General features: G+C 36.9%; 1 protein-coding gene across 4 annotated transcripts in view; it reads left to right on the plus strand.

Annotated features, from left to right (window-relative positions):
• FAM13A (family with sequence similarity 13 member A) overlaps window positions 1-23,651 on the plus strand; it is a 332,113-nt gene that overhangs the window by 229,324 nt on the left and 79,138 nt on the right. For 2 of the 4 annotated variants that reach the window (XM_081303804.1, XM_081303805.1), the window contains exon 8: window positions 16,868-16,909. The exons of 1 other annotated variant lie outside the window; for it this stretch is intronic. In XM_081303804.1, the coding sequence (XP_081159930.1) occupies window positions 16,868-16,909 (42 nt within the window). Of the gene's footprint in view, window positions 1-16,867; window positions 16,910-23,406; window positions 23,464-23,651 lie in introns of all 4 variants that reach the window. One more of the 4 variants, XM_081303803.1, reaches the window with a different exon arrangement.

The following is a 23,651-nucleotide window of genomic DNA, read 5'->3' on the forward strand; positions in this document are numbered from 1 at the left end:
TATTTACAAAATGATTCCTGCAGATATTAACTGTGAGATAACCCAGGATGGATTTTTTTTTTCACTGTACTGACACGTGCACTGTAATGGGAACTTAATGAGGGTGTTCAAGGAATTTCTTTTCAAAAATTAATAATTAAAGGCAGGAGAAAGTGGTTCATGGACAGATCTATATTTTTTTTTTATATTAACTCAGTGAAAAAGTCATATGCTTAAAGCTCATAGGAGACCAAAACAAATGTATACTTTTTGAAGTCTTACTTGATTTCCAACAAGTTGGGGACATTTTTAAGTTATAATGACGTCAGTTCTTAACAGTTTTAAGTAGATTGTATTATACATGAGAACAGTATTAGCTATTACTGAACTCTGTAATAGCTACTTGATAATATAATAACTGTTAAGATGAAAATAGATCTTTATATTGCCAAAATATTGTTTAGGCAGTTAAGTTGATGATAGATAAAATAAAATCAGTATAATTTTCTAAGAATTATTTTGTAGTCAGTCATTGTTAATGAACCTAATAGGAATAAATCTAGGGATGATTTGAATTTACATTCAAGAATGATGAGTTGCTACTTTTGTTTCTTTGCATTATTACATGTAGCTTACTCTCACTCCTTTGTGCACTCACTGTCACAATATTCCCCCAGCTCTTAGAACTTGCTTTACTGATTTCCCTGCAGTCTTTACTTCTAGCCTGTGCCTACCTTTAATTATAAGTCTCCTGAAGGCAAGGACCATGTTGGTGTGATTCTCTCCACTAGGGATGTGTATGTTTAAGCATTTGTGCAGAACACCTTCCCACTCCTATTTATAATTGTTTTATCAGATTCAAGTTCATGACTGTCCTGGTATTGATAGCTATTGCTGACTGACCCTGTCCTTCTCCTCCTGCTGAGGCAGGAACTTGGCAGAGCCTTGGCAGTATGTGTGCAACTCACTCTGTGTCAAAGAACCAAAGGGCTAGGAACTGAATGGAAAGTGGATGAGTAAAAGAATAACTTTTAATACCAATTAAAGAAATTCATGCTCATTATTTTATTGAGCAGAGAGGTCAGTGTGTCTCATACTCTAGGGGCATGAGAATTGCCTGGGGAATTTATTTTTTAGATCAGTTTCTTCTTGCTACCCTCCTTGTGTAAATCCTAATCTGGAGGTGGCAAGGAAAATGTCTCCATTTAACAACTCCCTAAAAGCATCTCTGATCCAGATGGCCTACACTTACAGAAGCACTGATGTAAATTCTAGTTAATGATTACAGCTTAAATAAAGCTATTGACAGCTGGCATACGTAGGAATGTACATATGTACTACCCAATTAGCATATTTAATATCCTGACCTTAAGTGAGTGTTTTTTTTTCGTAATTGACGCTTTCATTTACTAGTTCATCAGTTTGTTAAAACAAAACATACAACATTTAAAAATTTTCTCTTTGACCACACAGTATGTCCTGCCAGTGATCCCAAAGTAATTAAGACAGAGACTCTGCTTCAAAGAGGTCACATGCTAGTGAGGATGCAGACACATTACCAGACAACTGCAATACCATGTGGTGAATTCTGTAATACACAGCATGATTAGCATAATAATAGAGATGTGCCTAGGTGGATGATATTACCCTATGTTTTATTTAACCTCATAAACTATGATCTTATTAGAGGGCACATTCGTACTGTAATGTCTACTTATAATTTCCGTAACTGACTTTTTAGCCTTCTATTTAATACTGTGAAGTATGTAGAAGATCCTTTGCTGCTGCTGAGATGAGAATAACAGATGAGGTTGAAAACTAAGAGTGAAATAAACACTTTGGTCTCATTTAATGTCTTTTGCTATCTGTTTATTACTTGGTGTAATTTTCAGAGTTTCCAGCATGGATTCAACTATTTAGAACCTCATAAGCTGGAGTAAAAACTTTGCAGAGGCTGAATGTTTAAATTGTGTTCATCTGTAAAGTATCCGATTCTTGCAGTTATTTTCGAAGACTTATGACTTAAAGACAGGATCTTATTAAATATCTGTGGGATGGTTTAATTTTCCCAGTTATTTTTTAAAATATTAAATATTTACAGAGTACTTTTTATAGATGATGACAAAACACAGCACAATGCAGAGTATCATATGGATATTCTTACTATCTGGAAAATTTTTCCCTGAAAGGAATAAAATAACAGAAAAAAAAGGGAGAGACTATTAATAAATGAAATAAATTTAGTCTAAAGAGACTAAATTTACCTTCTGTTACTAATGAAATAGTATGTTTTATCAGATCCAGGTTCGCCTGTACCTCAGGCTCAACCCTGTTGCACTGGGGTTTTGGGTTGTTGTTTTTTTTTTTTTTTTTTTTTTTTTTTTTTTTTGTATTGTGGACTTACAGGGAAAAATCTCTACTATGTGTAGAAAACCTTCAACAGACTAAAATAGCAAGACATCTTATGTCTCTGAATCTCATGCCTCTGACAAAGCTCCCAACTTTCACAACAATGTTTTGATTTGCTAGAAATAACTTTCCAAAAACCCCTAACTTATTATATCTACAAAGGATAATGATGGGGGATGAGATCATGAGCACTGGATGAATATAGCTTCCTTTAGTTTTAGTGCATTGGCATCTACTTTCTGTGTAAGCACCCAATTCTTTTCTGGGTTTGTTTTACCAAAGTGAAAAGCTGAGATTAATAATTCTCTTTTTCGTTGCTTCATCTAGAAAGTGATGACCTCCAGGGCTGGGGCTGTAGCTCAGTGGCAGAACGTTTGCCTAGCATGCTTGAGGCACTGGGTTCCATCCTCTGCACCACATAGAAATAAGCAAATAAAATAAAGGCATTCTGTCCATCTACAACTACAAAAAATATTAAAGAAAAAGTGATGACATCCAAGTATGTTACTGAATACTAATTTTAAGATGGTGAAGTGCATAATATTCCAAATTTCAGTGGCTTTTCAAAGAAGTTGAATAATTAATTACATGATTAATTAACATATTAATTAAGTTACATGATTAATTAACATGTATTAGTAATCCAACATCTGAAAATTTCCTTGCAACTTCTTATCAACCGAATCATCTGCCTAAGGATTGGTCTTTAGAATATCCTTTGGCAAACATATAATTACTGATAACATGGGGATGGTATGGATTTTCACTAGTGGACAACCCAAATAATGATGGTCTGGCTTGTGAGCCTTCTGCATGGTGTTAGAGAGCCCCCTACTGCTTGAGGAGAGGACACCTTTCATCTTTAAGGCTTCATCATTCCTAACTTAGTGGTAGCACTCCCTGCAGCCCATCTTCCTGTCCCCTTCCCCCACACACAGTGCAAGATGGAGTTACAAGCTGCCTCACTTCAGATCTGGGTTAATCCATCTAGGGTTGTATATCTGTATTTATTCTTCATTGCCAACAGGGCCTATATTCAGGAATAACAAAAAGTCATTGAGCTGGGGATGTAGTTCAGTGGCAAAGCACTTGCCTAGCATGTGCAAGGCCCTCAGTTTAATCCCCAGTACTGCAAAAGAAAAAGTCAGTGAGAACAAATAAGATCTCCATGGCTCTGTGCTCACATGATGGCTGCATTATCTGTGGAGCCTATTTGCTAACTACTCCAAATAAAGAAGAGAGTCTGAACTAAAGCAAGAATAGTTTTAATTTTTAAGGTAATCATCCTATCTATACCACTGGAAAAGTGAGGTGTTAGGTATTCATCACAAACAGTGGGAAAACAGTGTAAGGGTAGTGAACTTACTTGCCATCAGAAAACACCCCAGCCTGAAAGCTAGCAGTGGTTACCACTGTCTGTAAAATGAGACAATAACATCATCCTTGGTACTTATTTTATGGGAAAAAAAAATTGGAGTTAATGAATATTGTAGATTTTATCAATGATAAAACTACTCAGATTTGAAGGACATGTGGCTTTTCTTTTAGTTTTTCATTCTTATATTTGTGATAGATTTTCTAATTCCATGAATGTAAGAGTGCATGTGGTAGAATGCAATCTACCATTGCATTCTGTTTTATTAGTTGGATGTTGGGAGGTATCTAGAATAGTTTATGGGAATGCTATTGAAAACAGCATCAAATTGAATTTCTTGAAACTCTCAAAAATCTTTACCCTGTTTTTCTCCTGTGATAATTCCATCTGTATGTGGAGCTCAGAATCCGTTACCAAAGAAATAATATGTGCTATATAAAATTTTCTTAATGCACTACTTATTCTTCCCTCAAGGAAATCAGAAATAACTTTTTAAACAGTTTTATTGAACTATAAGTCACATACCATACAATTACCCATTTAAAGTGTGCAATTCAGTAGCTTGTAATATATACACAAAGGGCTGGGCATATAGTTCAGTGGCAAAACACTTACCTAGCATGCTGGAGGCCCTGGGTTCAATCCCCAGTACCAAAGGTGGAAGGGGTGGGGGGAGCAGGGAGAAAAAGGAAAGTATCTACACAGAGTTGTACAGTCATCAATTTTAGAATATCTTCATTACCTAAAAAGAAACCCTGTGTTCTGTAGCTATCAACCTCAAACTCCCAGCACTGGGCAACCACACTGGGCAAACAATAATATACATTTTTGTTTCTGTACAGTTGCCTATTCTGGACTTTTCACATAAACGGAATGATATAATCATATCATATCTAATCTTCAGTGACTGGCTTCTTTCCCTAGTATAATATTATCAAAGTTCATTCACGTTGTAGTAGATATTAGTATTTCATTCATTTTTATGGCTGAATAATTTTCTGATGAATATAGAAAATTTTATTTATGTATTCCTCTATTAATAGACAGTTGGGTTGTTTTTAATTTTTTTACCATTCTGAGTAATGGCACTATAAACACGCAGAAATAGCTTTTGAGAATTATGAAAATATAGACTTTATTTTAGAGCCAGGTGGATCCTTAGAGACCATCTAAATCATCTCTTGTATTTTACAGAAGATTGAACTCAAATCCAGGAAAAGGAAATGACTCACCCAGTCATACATATACAGAAATGGAAAACATTCTATACAGATATCTAAATAATAATCATTTGTGTATGAAGTTGATCATAGCATGTATTTGGGATTGACAGGGGAGGTTTTCCCCCATCACACACTTAGGAAGGAGCTTCTTGTTATCCAAAAGGGAAAAAACAGCTAACCAATAGGGGAAATTGAACTCCTGACCTTGTTCCCATTAGCATGGAGCTCTAATAAGTAAACACCTGCTGTACCATGACTACAAGACTACAAGGGACTCCGGAGAGCCTAAGATGTTTTCATATGCTAGATACATACTAGGTGCTCAATAAATACTTGTTGAATTAGAAACTGTAGAGAAATTTAATGGAAGTGCACCAGAACCCTATACTGCACTTAATTTCTAAAGCTTCCCAATATAATATCTGGGAATATTCTTATACCAAAACAAGTAATTTACTCACATATAACTATAATATGGTAGTGCAAAGGAAAAAAATTGAAAGACTACTTCTATTTACATTGCATGATATTTGATATTTAGCCTGAGAAGAAAAGGAAATAGTTTTTAGTTTATTTCCCTGAAGTACTGTAACCATTAAGGCAATTTAAGAAAAATGAAGTTTTTGCTTTATATATATTAAAATATAAAGATTTTCTCTTCTGCTTTTTTTCCTTTGCTATATAGTGATAATAGAAGTCTGTTTAATAGCCATCTGGAATTAATTCTCTATTTCATGTGGGATTTATTCAAAAAAGTTGAATTCATCTTTGATTTTTTAAAAAAGGAACTTAGATTTTCTTATTGTTTATAAGGATAGAAACTACTTTATATTTGGAGAAACGTTTTGTCATAGATACCAAGAAGTAATTTATAGACTGAAGAATCGATTTACTTCTATTTTTTTTTTTTAGAGAGAGAGTGAGGGAGGAGGGAGAGAGAGAGAGAGAGAGAATTTTTAATATTTATTTTTTTAATTATTGGCGGACACAATAATGGAGAATGTTAAGAACAATGTTACATATTCACTCTTTCCATATCTTAATTAATCTTTTCAGATGGCATAACCTCATATGCTGAAGGAAATTATACCACATTCATTTTATGCATAAAAATAGCAGGTGAACTTTGTTGTGACCAAGTATATATGAGTACACTTTAAGAATTCTAAATGAGCTGGGCACAGTAGCTCACACCTGCAATCCCCGTGACTCAGGAAACTAAAGCAGAGGGATCACAAGTTCAAGGCCAAAAGAGGCAATGCAGGAGGTAATGGGGATTGAACCCAGAAGTACTCCACCACAGTGCCACATCCCTAACCCTCCCCACCCCCTGAGGCAAGGTCTCACTAAATTGCCTAGGCTCACCTTGAACTTGCAATCCTCCTGCCTCAGTCTCCCAGGTAGTTGGGATTATAATTGTGTGCCATTGCATCCAACTCTAAATGAATCTTTTGATCCCTGTATTTTTCTGGTAAAGATATTTGCATATATGTTTGAGTGGAGGAGTGGTACTAGAATTAAACCCAGGGCCTCAATTGAGGCTGGCCTCAATCTTGAGATCCTCTTGCTTTAGCCTCCTGAGTGGCTGGAATTACTGGCATAAACCACTGCATTCAGATATATGTCCAGATTTAATTTTTTCAATTTTAAATTATCATTTTGAGATCAATTTTATTTCTGAAGTCAAATACATATTTATACTATCATTGTCAAACTGTCAAATTCTGGACTCCAGAAACAACAATAAAGCATGCCACATTATAGGCCTTGCACAAATCATCCAAAAGCCAAAAGTGGACATTTGATTTTAGTTTTAATTGAAATATTGGGGTTTGACGGGTGGAATACAAGATAGATAGGAATGTTAGAAGTTGGTTATTTGGGGGGTGGGGGTACTGGGTACTGAACTCAGGGGCACTCAACCACTGAGCCACATCCCCAGCCCTATTACATATTTTATTTAGAGACAGGGTCTCACTGAGTTGCTTAGCACCTCTCCATTGCTAAGGATGGCTTTGAACTCACAATCCTCCTGTGCCACTAGGATTAAAGTGTGCACCACCACGCCCGGCTAGAAGTTGATTTTAAAATTAAGATACCTAAGTGAAAATACTGAGGGAGGGGAGGTTAAAGAATACATCCATAAAATCTTCAAGGACTGGGGTCAGGAAAACATATCTTCTGATCAAATATAATATAAAATCCAGAAAATCTTACTAGAAATAAAAGTGAACTGCTTTATTTAGGTCATATTAAATGAATGAAATTAAAAGGTTAGAAAAAAATAAGGATTTTTTAAAAAGCATGTGATAATAAATACATCAGAGTTTTGCAGTCCACAGAATGATAATGGAAAGAAATGTGATCTCACTGTCTAGGTTAAAATAACCCCTGAAACTGAAATTAGATATCAAGTTCTGGGCAGAGTAGACCATTGATACACTGCGTTGTATTTTTATAAGTGACTCTCCTTCATTTTCAGCTCCCTGACCTAACATAAAATTCACTGTCTGTCAAGTGTCAGCTGTGGCCTCTGTCTGGCAGGCCACGGCTGCTCCCCAGGCCCTACCTCCCTCTGTGGTCCTCCTGAGCAGGCGTGCCATCTCCTCAAGCCTCCAGAGCACATCCTCTTCTCCTTCTGTGAAGAGCTCTCCACCTGTCCTTTTCTTTCTCCCAATAATGCCTGTGTGACCCCCGGAGCCCACTCCCAGTGTGGCTTACCTTACCCAACTTCACCTCACCTGCCAGACCACCCCATGCTTCAGAGAGTGAGCCACTGGAGCTATGGCTTCAAACGATTGGACCAGAAGCTCCATGCTGCCTGCCTCCAGGGCCAGGAACAGTTAATTGGCCTTTCTAAAACTTGTTTTTCTTATCTGAAAAATCTGGTTAGTAATACCTTCCTCCAAGGATGCCTTTGATGACTGAATGGGATAAGGTATACATACTCCTAGCACAGAAGCCTGCCTTGTATGGTGAGCTTTCAATCAATGGTAGTTGCAAACCCTGTTTTCATAATCCTCTTCAAATTTCAGGTCTCTCTATCTTGGATCATCTATAAATTCGGTGAGGACTGGGGCCACATCATATTAGCCTGTGTATCTCTGGCACCTGTTACAGGTTCTAATAAGTCATATACACTCAAAAAATTTTGCTAAATGAGTACTTGCCCATGGTCATGGTGGCTCCCAGAGCCCAAGCATGGGTCCATATGGAGCCTTCACCCCCTCTCCAGCTCTTCTCATCATTGTACAACCCAGGGTAAGATCACAGCCAGGCCAGAAACAAGCTGTCACCCACTGTTTTATTCAGGGTCCTCTTCTAGCAGAGGGGCAGATGACAGGACAATTTACATTGCCTTTGCATGCACGTCTCTGTCTCCCTCAAGATTTCCACATTCAGAGTTCACAGTTTGGGAAATTATATATGTGCTGAGTAAAAACTGTATTTCCAAGGCAAAAGAAATTTCTAATGAAGGTAAATGTTGAAAGAAGTTAGCAAAAATAATTTACTATTTTCTTCTTCTTTTCTGCAGATATTTTGCATTACGAGTCGATTCTTGGTTTTGTTTCAGTGATTAGAGTTTAAAAATATTTTTAACTTATTCATCAATGTTCTAAAAATATTTTCTCATCAACTAATTTCAACCCCAAAGAAAGTGTCACTGTAGGTATTACATACTCTAAATCACTGCCTCATCAAGGCACTCTTCTCTTTGTCTACAATAGGATAACGGTCAGCTTCTCAAACAAATGAAAGCTTCCAGCTGCCTTGAAAACAGTTTTGAGACTAAACCAAAATTTTCTTTAAACTCCAAACAACCTTTGGGTTTGCAGTGAGGTGAAATGATTTTCTTTTCCTGCTCTTAAGCCAGAACAAACACATAGTGTGTGGCAAGGCCGTATTCAAACATTGCCCTGCCTGAACGTATCCTTTTCTGGGTTCTCGGTACACCTCGGAGAGTACAGTGCTTACATTATGGGCATCATGACAGAACTCCCTCCTCTAATTGTGCTGTTGAAAAAAATTATTTTCTTTTCCTTAAGTAAGGATGGGAGGAAACCCATGGTACCAGGGTAGTCTCACTAGAAAAGAACATGCTCATTTATAATAATCAACAAACAGAAGTCAGAATGCTTCCAATTGTCAAGATTAATTTTATAGATCATAAACAGCATATGCTTTCAAAATATTTAATGTAAGTGTAGTGTAAGCACTTGGCAGAATCTTGATGATGCTGATTGTATTTAGCAGCTATTTACTGAGCGCATGCGGCATTCCAGATACCTGGGTAGGAGCTGGTGCTACAGAGATAAAATCCAAGTCGTAAGACTAGCTCCAAACTCCTGTGCTCAGCACTGTTGTAGCTCGATGGTGTCTAGGAGCCTGGATGAAGAGGCAGCTTCCTCTCCAGGGTCCTGGAGATGGGTTCCCGGGTTAGAGGACTCTTGAGCTAAGAGATGGTAGAAGCATATTGGACAGGAGGAGCAACATGTACAAATGGAGGGAAATGCAGAGGTGAAGTGAGAGTTCTAGAGAGGTTTGGTAGGCAGAGTAGGAGGGACTACTGTGCCAGGTTTAGGCATTTGAATTTTACCCTACATGCAGTTGGAAAGCAGAGAAACTAAGGATGAACTGATGTGGGCAGCAGGGAAACAGAGTACTGTCCCCATGAAAGACTATTGCAGTGGCAGTGGAAAGATGAGATTCGTGTCTTTTCTGGAAGATAGAGTCCAAACAGTTTTGTGACTGGCAAAATATGGGAGTTAGGAATAAACTTCTTTCAGGAGAACAGTTGGCTTGTTAATATGACATAAGTATAACAGGATGGGGATTCCTTTCTATTCAGTGACTTTTAAACGTGTCCCAGCCTACCATCCCCAGGGAAGTGCAATGTCAATCAATCAGTAGGCAGTCATGGTTTACTTTCCACCTCCTAATTGTAGGCAAGAGATGCAAGAAAAATGGAAAACAAAGTTTCTTCTCCCCACCACTGATTAAGACCTCTGTTCCTCTTCCCTCACCTGCATATACCAAACACTGCAGGCTGTTAATCAGATGGGCATCCAGAGCTGGAGCTAAATGAGTAGGTGGAACTGAAATAAAATGAGATGATCCATAGTTCCTTCCAAGGAATATAACTCGTTGATTCTAAAAGACATTTCAGGTGACAGATAATGCCACAGACATAAAGTAAGAGGAACACAAGGAGGCCATTTATGCAAAAGGGTCTCCTTCACTGTCTCCGTGAGCCACATAATTTATACCATATTGCTACAATCAGGAGAGAATATTTCAGAGACTTGGAAGCATTCTGTAATCTCCTCATGGCTTTTCAGAACTATGTGATCTTGCCTACTGCTTGGCATATTTGGCTTATTTTCTCTCTTTTTTGGCTCAGGGCAAATTCAGGTGAGGAGCAGAGAAGGAACATGTCTTCACTAGGTCCTACAGGATCAGAGATCTTAATTCAACAGCATTCACTGAGTGTGCATCAAGCATCAAGCCAAGGAGAGGTGTGTGTTCCTTAGTGTCTTTGAAGGGTGTTTCTCAACTGTGGTCCATGACCTGTTGGTGCTCATTAAGCCAATTTCATAGTATTTTACACAAGTTTATATAAATAAAATATAGCAAACTAGAACATATCCAAGAAAAATAAGAACAATCTTATGAAATTTGCATCCATTTTATATACATGACCATCCTGATATAAAATACACTTCTAACCAAATCATCCAAAGTTTTGAAAATCTGGTGTCCAGGTCTGTTTAGGAGAATAATTCACCCGAATGAGCGCTTAGGTGGGGTTTTGCGTATAGGCCTGGAAATCCAATCCCCAAGGCAGTGTGGGAGACTGATTCTAGTCTTTGCATTCTTACAAATGAAGTTTGAGAGCACAACCCTTTTGTAAGACAGAGACATCTTTGTTAGGATGGTTCTTATTTCTGAATTTGAGAAAAATTGATGTGATGACCCACACCTGTAATCCCAGTGACTTGGGAGGCTGAGGCAGGAGGACCACAAGACAGTGGGAGAAGAAACTTTGTTTTCCATTTTTCTTGCATCTCTTGCTACAATTAGGACGTGGAAAGTAAACCATGACTGCCTACTGATTCACTGCAACTTAGTGAAGTCTTAAGCAGCTTAGTAAGACCCTGTCTCAAAATAAAAAGGGCCTGAAATGTGGCTCAGTGGTTAATTGCCTCTGGGTTCAATCTCTTTTACTAAAAATTAAAAAAAAAAAAAAAACAATAACAACAACAACAACAAAAACTTCTTAGCAGATGTATTTGTTCACTGTAGTAAAGTGCCACACACTGGTGACTTAGAACAACAGGACATCTTGCTTCACAGTTCTCAAGGCAGACCCAAAGTCAAAGTGTTGGCAGGGCCATTCTCCCTGTGAAGGCAATGGGAGTGGCCCATCCCAGGCCTCCTTTCTTCCTCTCTCCCTTCTGTGGCTCCTTTTCTGGGAGCAGTTTGTCCAGTCTTCACCTGGCGTCCCCCTTGCACATGCTTGTCTGTCCAGATTTCCCCTATTTCTATGAAAAACTCGATTACCTCTGTAAAGGCTGTTTCCAAACAAGGTCAGATTCTGAGGTGTGGGGAGTTTGGACATCAGTGTATATTTGGGAGGTAACTCAATTCAGCTCATAATGATATACTTCAAATTTTCACTAAACGGTCCCAAAAAATGGTAGAATTACTTTCTTATTTTATTGGAATTAAAAAGAAGTTTAAATCTTTGGAAGTCTTCCTTTTGCCTATTTGTTTTGCCCCCCCCCCCCAGATAATACCTTTCAGTGTTGGCTAAAAATTCATGTCCTGTGAGTATTAACAGCTGCAGTTCTTTGCATTTATCCTTTGATTAGGACAATTTATCTACTCTGGCACAGCAGTAATTTGTTCATATTTCTAGTGGCTAGGTGTTAAATTCTTAGTAACAAAGTGCAAAATTAAAACTATACATTAAGCTGTTTGGGCCTCCAAGACAGAATTGTAAAATATCTTCCCAAAATTATAGCCACAAACATTGAACTTTGAGTCTGACACTTTTATGTTTGTTTTCCAAAAAGAAGAGGGGCTTTTGTTTTTCTTATTTTTTATGTTAATATTCCTGAATGGGGTCAAACTGGAAACCTAAGCTGCTACCTCACTGCCCAGTGGTAGCGGGGGAGGGGACAGCTAAGGCCTGAGACAGTGGCTGAGCTAAACACTGGAGTAAGCAGGACACTTTATATTTTGAGAGGACGGAAGCAAAAAAAAAATGTGCAAACATCACTTCCCTCATCATTTTCTAAGAAAATTTCTCTAGGAAAATTCTTCCCCTTAGCACATTCTGCAATATGTGAGGAAAAAGCCTGAGTTTTAGGGGAAAACAAATTAACTTAGTACTTTGCTTCCGTTGTCCCTCGATTCCTCTTTTTAACTGTTTTTTTGTTGTGTTTTTTTTTAAGCCCCTATACATGGTTTTCCTAGTTTCTTCAATGAATGGAGCCTAATCCTGAGCATTTACTTATTTTTCTATACTTTTCAGTACTCCAGGAACAATTACAAACTATTTTTTTCAATCTGGAATCAATTGAAAATGTATTTAAAGTGTATTGTTAAATATGCAAATTATGTTAATTTCTTGGTCTCCAGCCACATTAACCAATTAGAAAGTTGAACTAATTGGGCCATTTATGAGGACAATTGAAAAGGAAATTGAATGGAGTGGTGGTTTGATCTAATAACTGAAGTCCATTCTGAATACCTCATTCTGGGAATTCTACCAACAGTATTTGGTTTTTCTTAGACATGTGAAACCCCATGCTTTTCTTGATTTTTAGTTAGCTCCCTGTCCAGTTGATAGGCATTTCATTTTGTGGCTTCAGTTTAGAAATTTGTGTAGCTCCTGAACAGATTGAATCTAGGCATCATTTATTCATATGCATTTAGGCTATATAAAAAATAAATTAGGACCCTGCCAAAGTCCTAATGTCCAAACTATTGCCATATTCAGTTGTAGATTGTTAGATCTGGATCTCTTCAATAAATGTTCTCCCGTAGGCAATTGTTTTGAGAGAATGTAATACCACATATTTGAAGATGCTAAGTGCTTGCTTATGTGACATTAATGAGGTGATTGCCCAAATCTCTCAATGTACGTTTGAATTTAAAAAAAAAAAAAAAGAATTATCTGCTTAAACTTGACTATTATCCAGAGTCAGCAAATGAGAAATAATTAAAACATGGAATTGATATAGGGTAACCAAGGAGGATCTAGTGAATTCTTAATTGTTACAATTTGTCATTGACATCATTTCATGACACACGATTCCTTCTTCACAGTACACGTGCTTATTTTGAAAATCTAAACATGAATCAAAATTCTAAATTTAGAACTTAGACAAAAAGTTCTTACAAATTATGCTCAAATTGGAATTTAGGTAAGATTCTTTAATATCACTGGAAATGACTGATTGACACAAAGCTAGGAACAGGCATAAATAACCTATGTAAATAAATTTGGGGGGCTTATAATAAAAGCACAATATCTTTTTTGCACAGCTATGTAGAAATGGTGATATTTTCAAATGTTTTGTATTCTGAATTGTAAATTCTATGGAAAAGTTTCTTTTCTCAATTCTATTGAGCAGTATTGTCCTTGGCCATTTTTTTCCCCCTTAAAACTGCCTTAAAAAATCAAGGTGACTGGGGCTCAGTGGTAGAACCCTCACCTAGCATGTGCGAGGCCCTGGGTTCAATCCTGGGCACCACATAAAAATAAATAAAATAAAGGTATTGTGTCCAACTACAACTGAAAAATAAATATTTTAATTTTTTTTTAAAAAACAATCAAGGTACTTCCAGTGGCTCAGGAGGCTGAGATAGCGCCTCAGCAATGGTGAGGCGCTAAGCAACTTAGTGAGACCCTGTCTCTAAGTAAAATACAAAATAACAATAATAGTAATCGGGCTGGAGATGTGACTCCATGGTCAAGTGCCCCTGAGTTCAATCCCTGATATCCCCCCCAAAAAATCAAGGTAGTGCTGGGCACATGCCTGTAATCCCAGTAAGAGGATCATGAGTTCAAAGTCAGCCTCAGCAACTTAGCGAGGTACTAAGCAACTCAGTGAGACCCTGTCTCTAATAATTTATGTGTGTGTGTGTGTGTGTGTGTGTGTGTGTGTGTGTGTGTGAGATTCTGAGGATGTGGCTCAGTCATTAAGTACCCATGGATTCAATCTCCAGTACAAAAAAAAAAAAAAAAAAAAAAGAAAAAATCAAGGTAGCATGTTGATTTTAAAAATTAATAAACTGAAAATCAATGTTTTAGTTGTTTCAGATTTATGCTTTTGTCAAGAGTATATTCCTAAATCCCAGGCAAGGGTATTTTTATGAAAGGAAAAGGAAAAATATGCTTATTACCTATGAAAATTTTTATTAACCCCTCATTTTCTTTTCAAATAACAGTGGGTTTTTGTTTTGGGGAGGTGGAGGTGTTCTGTGCATGGATTTGCACCCCACTGAGTCTTTCTATTGACTAAATAATATATAGAATCTGTTTCATTTTGTCTCAATTTCATTGCTTACATTTTTTTCTTTTAGAACAATTAAATTTGGAAAACTTCAGGGACATATCCTCATTCAGAATTTCTAATTTTGTCTTTCATTGACAAATACACCTTATGCAAATGCAGCCTAAAAAAAAAGTTTGCTTATGATCAAAACCTTGTGTTTCTATCAAGAGACACTCCTGACATACCACCACTATGTTTTAATGATTGCCTTATAAATGCTATCAGTCATAATGCATTAGGACTGAGGATGTAGAGCTGGTAGAATAAAAAGCTTGACAAGAAGCTTATGTACTCCACAGGATCTCCTTGAGAGCTACTGGATTATGGGCATCCCATAACCTAGTCATTGCACCATATTTTGTAGGTTAAAATTGAGGTGAAGACAATAAATAACCAAAATGGACTTACGTGTGATACCAAAGCATGTAAGCCACTAGTCACAGATAGTGTTGCATCACAATCTGGATAAGTTACACACCTTTTCTGAGGCTGCATTTTATCTGAATAAAAAAATTTCAAAAGCAAGGGCCAAGTACAGGGAGGGTGTTTTTCCAGGATCATAGTGAGATGACTAATGTGGAGCCCCTGGGGTAGTACTGGCCCTCAATCCTAATGAATAAATATGTGAGGGAGGCAAGGTGGAAAGGAAGAAAGAATTGACTCTACTACAAAGAAATTTAGCACGTACCCTCAGAAAACATTAGCTGAAGCACAGGAACATCTGTGTTCAGAGCCCTACACGATCTGCATCATCTCCCAGAAGTGCCTCTTAAAAAAACCAAACATATTCCTAATTCAATGTTCAACAAACTATTTTAAGGTAAGCATACTAATTTTCACTTTAATTTGTTACATATTAGCATTAGCGATCTGTTCTGGGCAAAGAAAGTGGTCCAGCCCTCATTTTACAATACATAGAGGCAGTTTTCCTCTAACAATATAAAATCATTATAAGGTTTTTAGTGGTAGCTTTTTTGGCCTAGTGTTGTTCAGAATTAGTACTTTAAGACATAGATTACTTCATTAGGAAACTACCCCAATCCTAATTTTTGTAAGTGTCTTGTTAAGTGTTTTCTAGGAATAGTTTGAAACCACATATGTAAGCTACTATGTTGGGTTAGCTTAAAGCAGTCACTTCCTATGCCACTGCAAGTGGTTTTGTCCCAGAACACCTGGCCATTTCCCAGATGTTGTCACCTCTAACTCATAATCTCTGCAACTTAGCTCAACAAGCTTTGCCCTGAACCCATCCACCTTAGAGTAAAGCTGATCCATCACTTATCACTTATTCTTCACATGGAAAGAATTAGCACAGTTAATTATAAACATTAATGTCTTTGACAACTTAGGTATTAGAGTAGATAAACTAGATGGAAATTGCACACCCAGATCAGGAGAGGATCAAAATTAGTGTGTTATATTTTATGTGCCATATTCCAGTTGGAATGTTAAATCTTTTTAACTCCTAGAACAAATTTGTGTGTGTGTGTGTGTGTGTGTGTGTGTGAGAGAGAGAGAGAAAGAGAGAGAGAGAGAGAGAGAGATTATAACTCTGTAGTAAGATTGTAGCAGTTAAAGCAAACATTTTCCTTTTGATCCATGATCTTTAAGAAAACAAAGCACTTTATGCTTTCAGATTTTTTTTAAAGAAAAAGTCATGTAAAAGAAAGAAAAAATAATTACAGCATATATTTTACATTTTTTGAAGACTAGATGCCTTTATATTAAGCTTCCCATTGCTTCTATGTTGTTTGAGGAACTTAAACTATGCCTGCAATTTCCTTTATGTCCTTTCATATTTTCCCCACTAGTTAGTACTTAGTAGAGCAACTGTAGGAAGAACACAAGAGCATGCGTGTTGACTCACTGGTGTGCTTGCTCTTCCTTGCTGGGTACCTTCCTGAAGCGTCTCACATGTAACAGAAATATTTTCTAGGCTACTTCTCACTTTCATCGTCATGTTACTGAGCTACAGTTAACTTTGTTCAGGTAATGGTGTGTGTGATCATTTGAAGAGTTTGGTATAATGTCTGAGTACTTGAATTGGACTTGTGAAATAAGGAAGTGGGAAGCTTCTTCTGGAAATTGTGCTATGATTTACTTTTGCCTTAGGCACATCTGGAAAGAAGCCTCTCTTGATGGAAGTAATCAACCTTGGTTAGGTCTGAGGGACAGTGTATTTTTTACTAACTTCCTCCAGAGATTACTGCTAATGTACCAAAACAAAATTTGTGACAGGTAGAACAGAGTTTTAGTAAAATTGACATGTTCTATTAACAGAAATTATATTAACTCAAAATTTATTTTCCTTTTAGTTCGCAGGAAGATGAAAGACCCTTGTCACCTTTCTATTTGAGGTATTTATTTGCTTTTTTGCTGATTTACTGCAGGGAACGGAGGAGGGTTATGGCTTTTGGGGGTTGATTTGTCCACTTTAATATTTTACTGTAGGATATTCTACCCTGGAGTCAGACTAAGCTTGCTGAAGCTGTATTTTATTCTTGATATATCTATCCTTCTTTGGTTTAAGAAATCTTTTTTTTTTTAAATGTTTAGTATAGTTGAAAGGACTAAAATTAGATATTTTGTTCTAAATTCACAAATGTCAAGGTGAACATTCTAATTTTAAAAACTGCTTGATGATTAGGCTGTAACATAAATTAAACATCTGACTGGGAATGTGTCATGCTTGTAGACCACTTGCCTAGCAAGCTTAAGGGCCCGGGTTCAATCCCCAGTACTGAGTGGGGGAAAAAAAATCTGTTCTCCACCTATAAGAGGTGGGAGGGGACAAGGCACATCCAAGGAGCACTTACACAAGACACCCTGGGTAGTAAGAGCTTATTTACTGCAGAGTAGGAAGGTAAACATTTATCAAGTTTGAAGTTAGAGAATTATATTCTAAAGTTTGTAAGACCAAGGTGACAACTCTTAAAACCAGTCAAGTTATCACAATTCAAAGTAGATATTGGACTAGTTCACTTTTTTTCCCACTGGCTGAATGCCTATTGTACTCATGCAAGATTTTCAGTGAACTGTCTGAGTGAGCTATCACCTAGAACCAAGTTCCCCTGGTTGCATTTCATTCCTAATTATCTACCTACCCACTTCAAGACTCAGAAAATATGTCTGAAAATGTAAATTAAAGATGTTGAGATTTCTTAGTCTTTCCTCAATTTTGAAGCCTACTTTTAAAAGAAAATGTCAGGCTATGTGATACATAATTTTTTTTATTTACTTATTTTGAATCTAATTTGTTGCAATAGACACAGAGTTAGATTTAGAGTATAATTCTACCACCAATAACTCAGAAATGTGTCATAGGACGTCAGGCTTAGCCAAGTAACTACTTTGGGGTAATGTTCTGCCCTTTAGAGACTCGTAGCATGTTGCATAATCACTTTGTGGCAAGAGAGGGAACATTTGAGGTTTCAGTTTGAGACAACATGGTGGTCCATTTTTTTTCATCCTGTTTCCTGCCAACCAGATCAGCATATTCTGGTTCATAGGCTAGCTCAACTATGCAATTACTGTGAACAAATGAGCATGTTGTTGCTGAATGCATAGTGTCTCTGGCATTCATTATGTAAATATTCACAGTAATATCAAACAAATGACTGTAACCTATTAGTGAAAAGTAATAAATAAAAAGTAAGTTTTACACAATATGGGACACTATAGCACCAGATCATGCTAGCTAATGAGAACTATTTCTCTGAATATCTTAATTTTATTACTCTGGGTAATGTCAATCTGTGTTTTTCCTAGAATTGAAAGTATTGGAGGAAATGGATTTTATTAGTCTAAAGTCTTCAAAGAAACATAATGGTGTTATATAGCGTGAAAGTATTTGTAGTTAACTGATAATATGATTTTTTTAAAAATTGTGTATTTTCACTATGAAAGTAAAGTAAAATAATGTATTTACTGAACTTTCAGTAGAAGTTATTTTATCTTCATAGAAATCATAAAAAAAACTAAAATTTAGGGGAAACTGAAATTAGGCGAAAAAAGACTAAAACATGCACACTAGTCCACATTTATAGTATAAAAAGGAAAATTTACCAGCAGGCATTTTTGTCATATGATGGAAATTTAAACTAAGTGGAGCTATTTCATAAATGCAGAAGCAGTAAGTTTTTAGTCTGAAATTTAAAATTTAAAAATAGTTTCTTTTTCTGAATAACATTATATGATAGTCTTAGAAATAATGTAAGAATTAGTTTGATACAAGTTAATTCAACTTTTTTATCACCCGCTTGACATGAAGGAGGGAGAATCTAATAAAACATGAGCCTTTTTTTTCAATTATTTGCATGGCTGGTTTTAGACAGACTTGGGTTATTCTAGCATATAACATTTAACTAGAAGAAAGAAAACATGATTGTTAATTGTGATTAAGCTCCAGATTTGGCGGGGGAGGGGGAGCGCACTAGAAACATGACATGTCTACTAATAATTATAAATTAGTGCACACTTTATGTTCTAAATATATTTATACATTTCTGTCGCTTCCTTGTCTTTTCTGTCTTTCCCTCCCACTTTATTACTTAAGAGTCCTTTAATGCAATGCTCAAAAGGGGAGCTATTGCAAGACTCAGGAATTCCTAAGTGATTTGTTAACATGATGAGAAATTATACTGGCCCTTTTAAATTCAGAATAACATTGCATGTCTTTAGAAAGCAAAAAGCAATTGATAGTTACAAACTGCTCTCTGCCCTGACTAGGAATATTGAGAATTTATATGGTATTTTGATAGTGTTGATTGGCCAGGGTTTTCTCAAAAGGAGAAATCAAGAGATGAGACACATCTGCTAAGATGGGTACTCACAGAAGATACATTCACCCATGAATAGCCAGGCAGAGGGGATGGGGTGGTCAACTGGTCAGTAGTGAGGTGTTCAGTTTGGTGGTTAATTCTGAAAGATCAGCATGAGGTGCAACAATAAACTTTTGTTACTATAAGTCTTGGAGTGGGCAGTCCTCAGGGAAAACAGAAGATAAGAACAGAGCAGCCCTCTAGTCTCAAAGGAAGGAGAATAGATGATAAAAGTTGATCACGGGAACCCAGCTTTTGGAGTGGAGATAAGCAGTGTTGGTGTCTTGGTAGGGGCAGAGATGCAGGGCACATGCAATTGTTATCTTGCTCCATTTGTCACCTTATAGAATTTCAGTTTCTGCAGCTTGAAATTTTCTCTTAAAAGTGACTGCTGAACTACATGTTAGTCTATTGTACATTTCAGTTGCTTTCCATCCTTTCTGTAGTGAAGTAGGGCTGTTAGAGTCAGGCACTCATTTTTATTCTAAATCAAACATCTGCTGTGATAACAACTCTGTCTTTTCTAACTCCTACTTCTTTAGCTTAGCCTAAATCAACAGAGAACCATTTGTCTTTCTTTGAAAAGGAAGGAAATAGTAGCTACAAATCAACACCTGCCTCCATCCTGTGTCAAGTTTATTGCAGTTACAGTAGCTCAAACAGTAGGTGTCATTGTTCCCCAGATTGCTCAGTAGGGATTAACCAACCCTGTTGAAATGTTTGGACAAGGACAGGTTGTGCCACCCCATCATGAGATTGCAGCAAAACAAACATGTACCTGCAAACTTAAAGTGAAGAACATTCTTGGCAAGGATGCCCATATCGTGGTCTCTTTCACAGTGTAAGCTGGAATCCAAAAACAGAAGCCCCTATCTCAGTTGCTCTAATTAGCATCAAAGCAACTTGCTTTTGGTGTTTTTCCATGCCATGTTCAGTCAGTCGGGCGGTGTCTGCAATTCTTTTGCCTGGCATCCTGTCAGATCTGCTGCTAGTTCTGCTTTCATTGTCTGAGGTTTCATGTTTCTTCTTGATTTCTGGGATTGGTTTCCACTGGAACTAGAGTTCTTGATTTCCAACTTCTGTTTCTCCTCATCTTTACCTTTTCCCACCTCACCTATACTGCCTTCAGGTACCTGTGGCCAAGATCAGACTTATCCTCATCTCATCCCATGAGAGTTCTACCCTTGAATTCCCTCTACAAATTCCTGGATTGTTTGGATGAATAGATAAATAGATAGACATAAATATAGATTTATAGAACCTATGTTTCCTGTACTTTGTCAAAATTCTATGTATGTCCCTCAGGGCCATATGCCTGTAACCAGTCTTTATTCACTGGACTTTCACCAACTCATGTGGCTTTTAAAATACCTGCTCCTGATGTGGTAACTGTACATCTGTCTTCCAGCAAGGCATTATCTTTCTTATTTCCCTGTTCTCATCTAAAGCTCCATCAGAATCCTGGAGTTGACAGGCTTTTTAAAACCTCAGTCCAAGTTTTAACATGATACAAACTGAAATAAATTACTACTTTAGCAGACTTGGAATTACTTAGGGTCAGTTTCATGAAAGCAATTTTATCTGCCTTCTAAATTTCCTGAAACAACTTAAGAAATTTATTTCCAAGTTAACTGCTAGGCATACAAATTCATCTTTAGGATGCTGTTCATTTTTAATTGCTAGAACCTAGGCCTCATCAATCTTATGAAAGACTCTTAATCATTCCTTATGTTTCAGGAAAAATTTAGCTTTGGATAAATTCATATTAAATTTCTTTCTGATATTAAATGGTCTAGAAATTATATCACATCATCCCTATTTTTCTGATACGGAGGGGAAAAAACTTCTATTAAAGCATTTTTAGGTGACTTTTTGGTAGAAATATCTTTCTAAACAACTTGTGCTAGAATTCGTTTTTTTTCCAATTCATTAATTTTAATTTTTAATAGTTTTTCTTCTTAAAAGGATTTGTGCTTCCTAAAACATCTTTTTCAAGGTAAAATCTGTCATTGTCAAGTGGAAGAATGTCAGTGTAGCCAGTGTAGCATGCCAGGCATCATATTTGTTGGGAACCTTTTTAAGGCCACTGACTAATCAGCAGAACAAGCAAGCAGACCAGTTATTTAATATCTACTTGATTTTTTTTTTACCAAGATGATAAAGATCAGCTAGGTATTGGGCATCCTTAGACATAAGTAAGTATTTATTAAAATTTTGGTTTGCATGTCCCTTTGGACTGGAGTACAGACTCTAAGCTGAAGGGGCAGGCATACTTCCTCTGCCTGTGGAGCTCTGTTATTTGAGCTTTATTGTGATAAAATACAAATAACAGCCAGGCACTGTGGTGCACACCTGTAATCCTAGTGGTTCAGGAGGCTGAGACAGGAGGATCAGGAGTTCAAAGACAGACTCAGCAACTTAGAGAGGCCCTAAGCAACTCAGTGAGACTCTGTCTCTAAATAAAATACAAAAAAAGGCTGGGGATGTGGCTCAGTGGTTAAGCACCCCTGATCTCAATCCCTGATACACACACACACACACACACACACACACACACACACACACACATCTCACATCTCACATAAAATTCACCAGTTTCACCATTTTTATTGTTTTTTACATTGTCATAAAATACATGATACTTAAAATTTACCATTTTAAGTACACTCTAAGTGTGCAGTTGTATTGAGTACTTTCTATTGTTGTATAGCCATCACCACCACCCATCTTCAGAGCCCTTTCTAATTTGCAAAACTAAAACTGTGCCCATTAAGCTAATCCACATTTCTTTCTTCCCACCCCAGCCCTTGGTAACCACCATTCTACCTTTTGTCTCTGTCATTTTCACTACCCTGGTACCTCATATGGGTGGACTCATACAGTATTTGTCTTTCTGTGGCTGGCTTATTTCACTTAGCATAATATCCTCAAGGTGCATCCATGGTGTACCATGTGTCAGAATTTTCTTCTTTCTTAAGGCTGAATAATAATTTCACTATTATAAACATTGCATCTACCCATTAATAGACACTTGAGTGGCTTTCATCTTTTGACTGTTGTGAATAATGCCGCTATGAACTTGGACACCCACGTGTCTGTTCGAGTAAGTCCCTGCTTTTAATTGTGTTACGGATATACCCAGAAGTAGAGTTGCCAGATCATGTGGTAATTCTATATTTAATCTTTTGAGGAACTGCCCTCCTGCCGCACCTAGCAGCTGCACCATTTTACATTTCTACCAGTTATGCACTAATTTCAATTTGTTACCATCCTCACCAACACATGTTATTTCTTGTTTTTTGATAATAGCCACCCTAAGAGTTTTAAAGCATGTGGAGGTCTTTAATGATTGAGTCTCTCTGGGAAAGATTATAAGTCTCAGATGGGGTGAATGTCTATATTTTCTAAAATCATCAGAGGAGATTTTGATGCACACCTCTAGCTGAAAACCACTGAGCCAGAACACCAGTATAGCTACAGAATGTTATAAATTTTACTACTGCATCATAAAAATTTTAAGGAACTCTCTAAGGACTTCTTGATATCTGAGAATCACTAGTCATATTTTTTGCATAGTAAGACATAAATGTAGATTCTGGATTTAATTCTATCAATGTAAGGGAAAATATTAGGCATATATTTTGACTATGCTGAAAAAGACAGTGTATATAAATCTATAATGCTTCTTTTCATATGCCTTCCATCAGCATGATAAAGCAAAGGAAAATTTTTAGAAAATGAAACTTTTATATCCATTCTGCCTAGATCTCTTGTTAATCATTCCCCATTTTCCCTACTTCTGTATGGACTTCTCTTTATGGGAACTTAAGATTTTAAGAAAATGTAAGCTTCTAGCTTATTACGGGGGCAGACTACCTTTGCCTGATGTACCTTCTTCCAGTTTTCCCTTTAAATTTCAAGAATGGTATAAAAGACAAAAACTGGAGAGAGCTCTATAGCAATAATTTAAAAAGCCATGTCAAAGGTCTCACTATCAATGGAAATGGACTAAGAAATGTATTTTTACCTTGCAGACTGCATATTCCACCATCTAACCCATACAGATGGACACAAAGAGAGAAGGAAAGGAGGTGGGGGAAATAGACTTGGATTCCTTCTACTGTCTACTGCCCTGACCAGAAAAGCAAGTGACATTCTCCCCCAACTAAGTAGAAACTTATTTTCTGAATCACCCAGAGCTGAATTGTGTGTTCTTTTTCACCTCTCTGCCCCCATCAGCTTCTTTATTTCATTATCCACTAAAAGACTAGAATGCGCC

Source organism: Spermophilus citellus (assembly GCF_964194105.1).
Source record: "Spermophilus citellus genome assembly, chromosome: 8".
NCBI classification, from domain to species: Eukaryota; Metazoa; Chordata; class Mammalia; order Rodentia; family Sciuridae; genus Spermophilus; species Spermophilus citellus.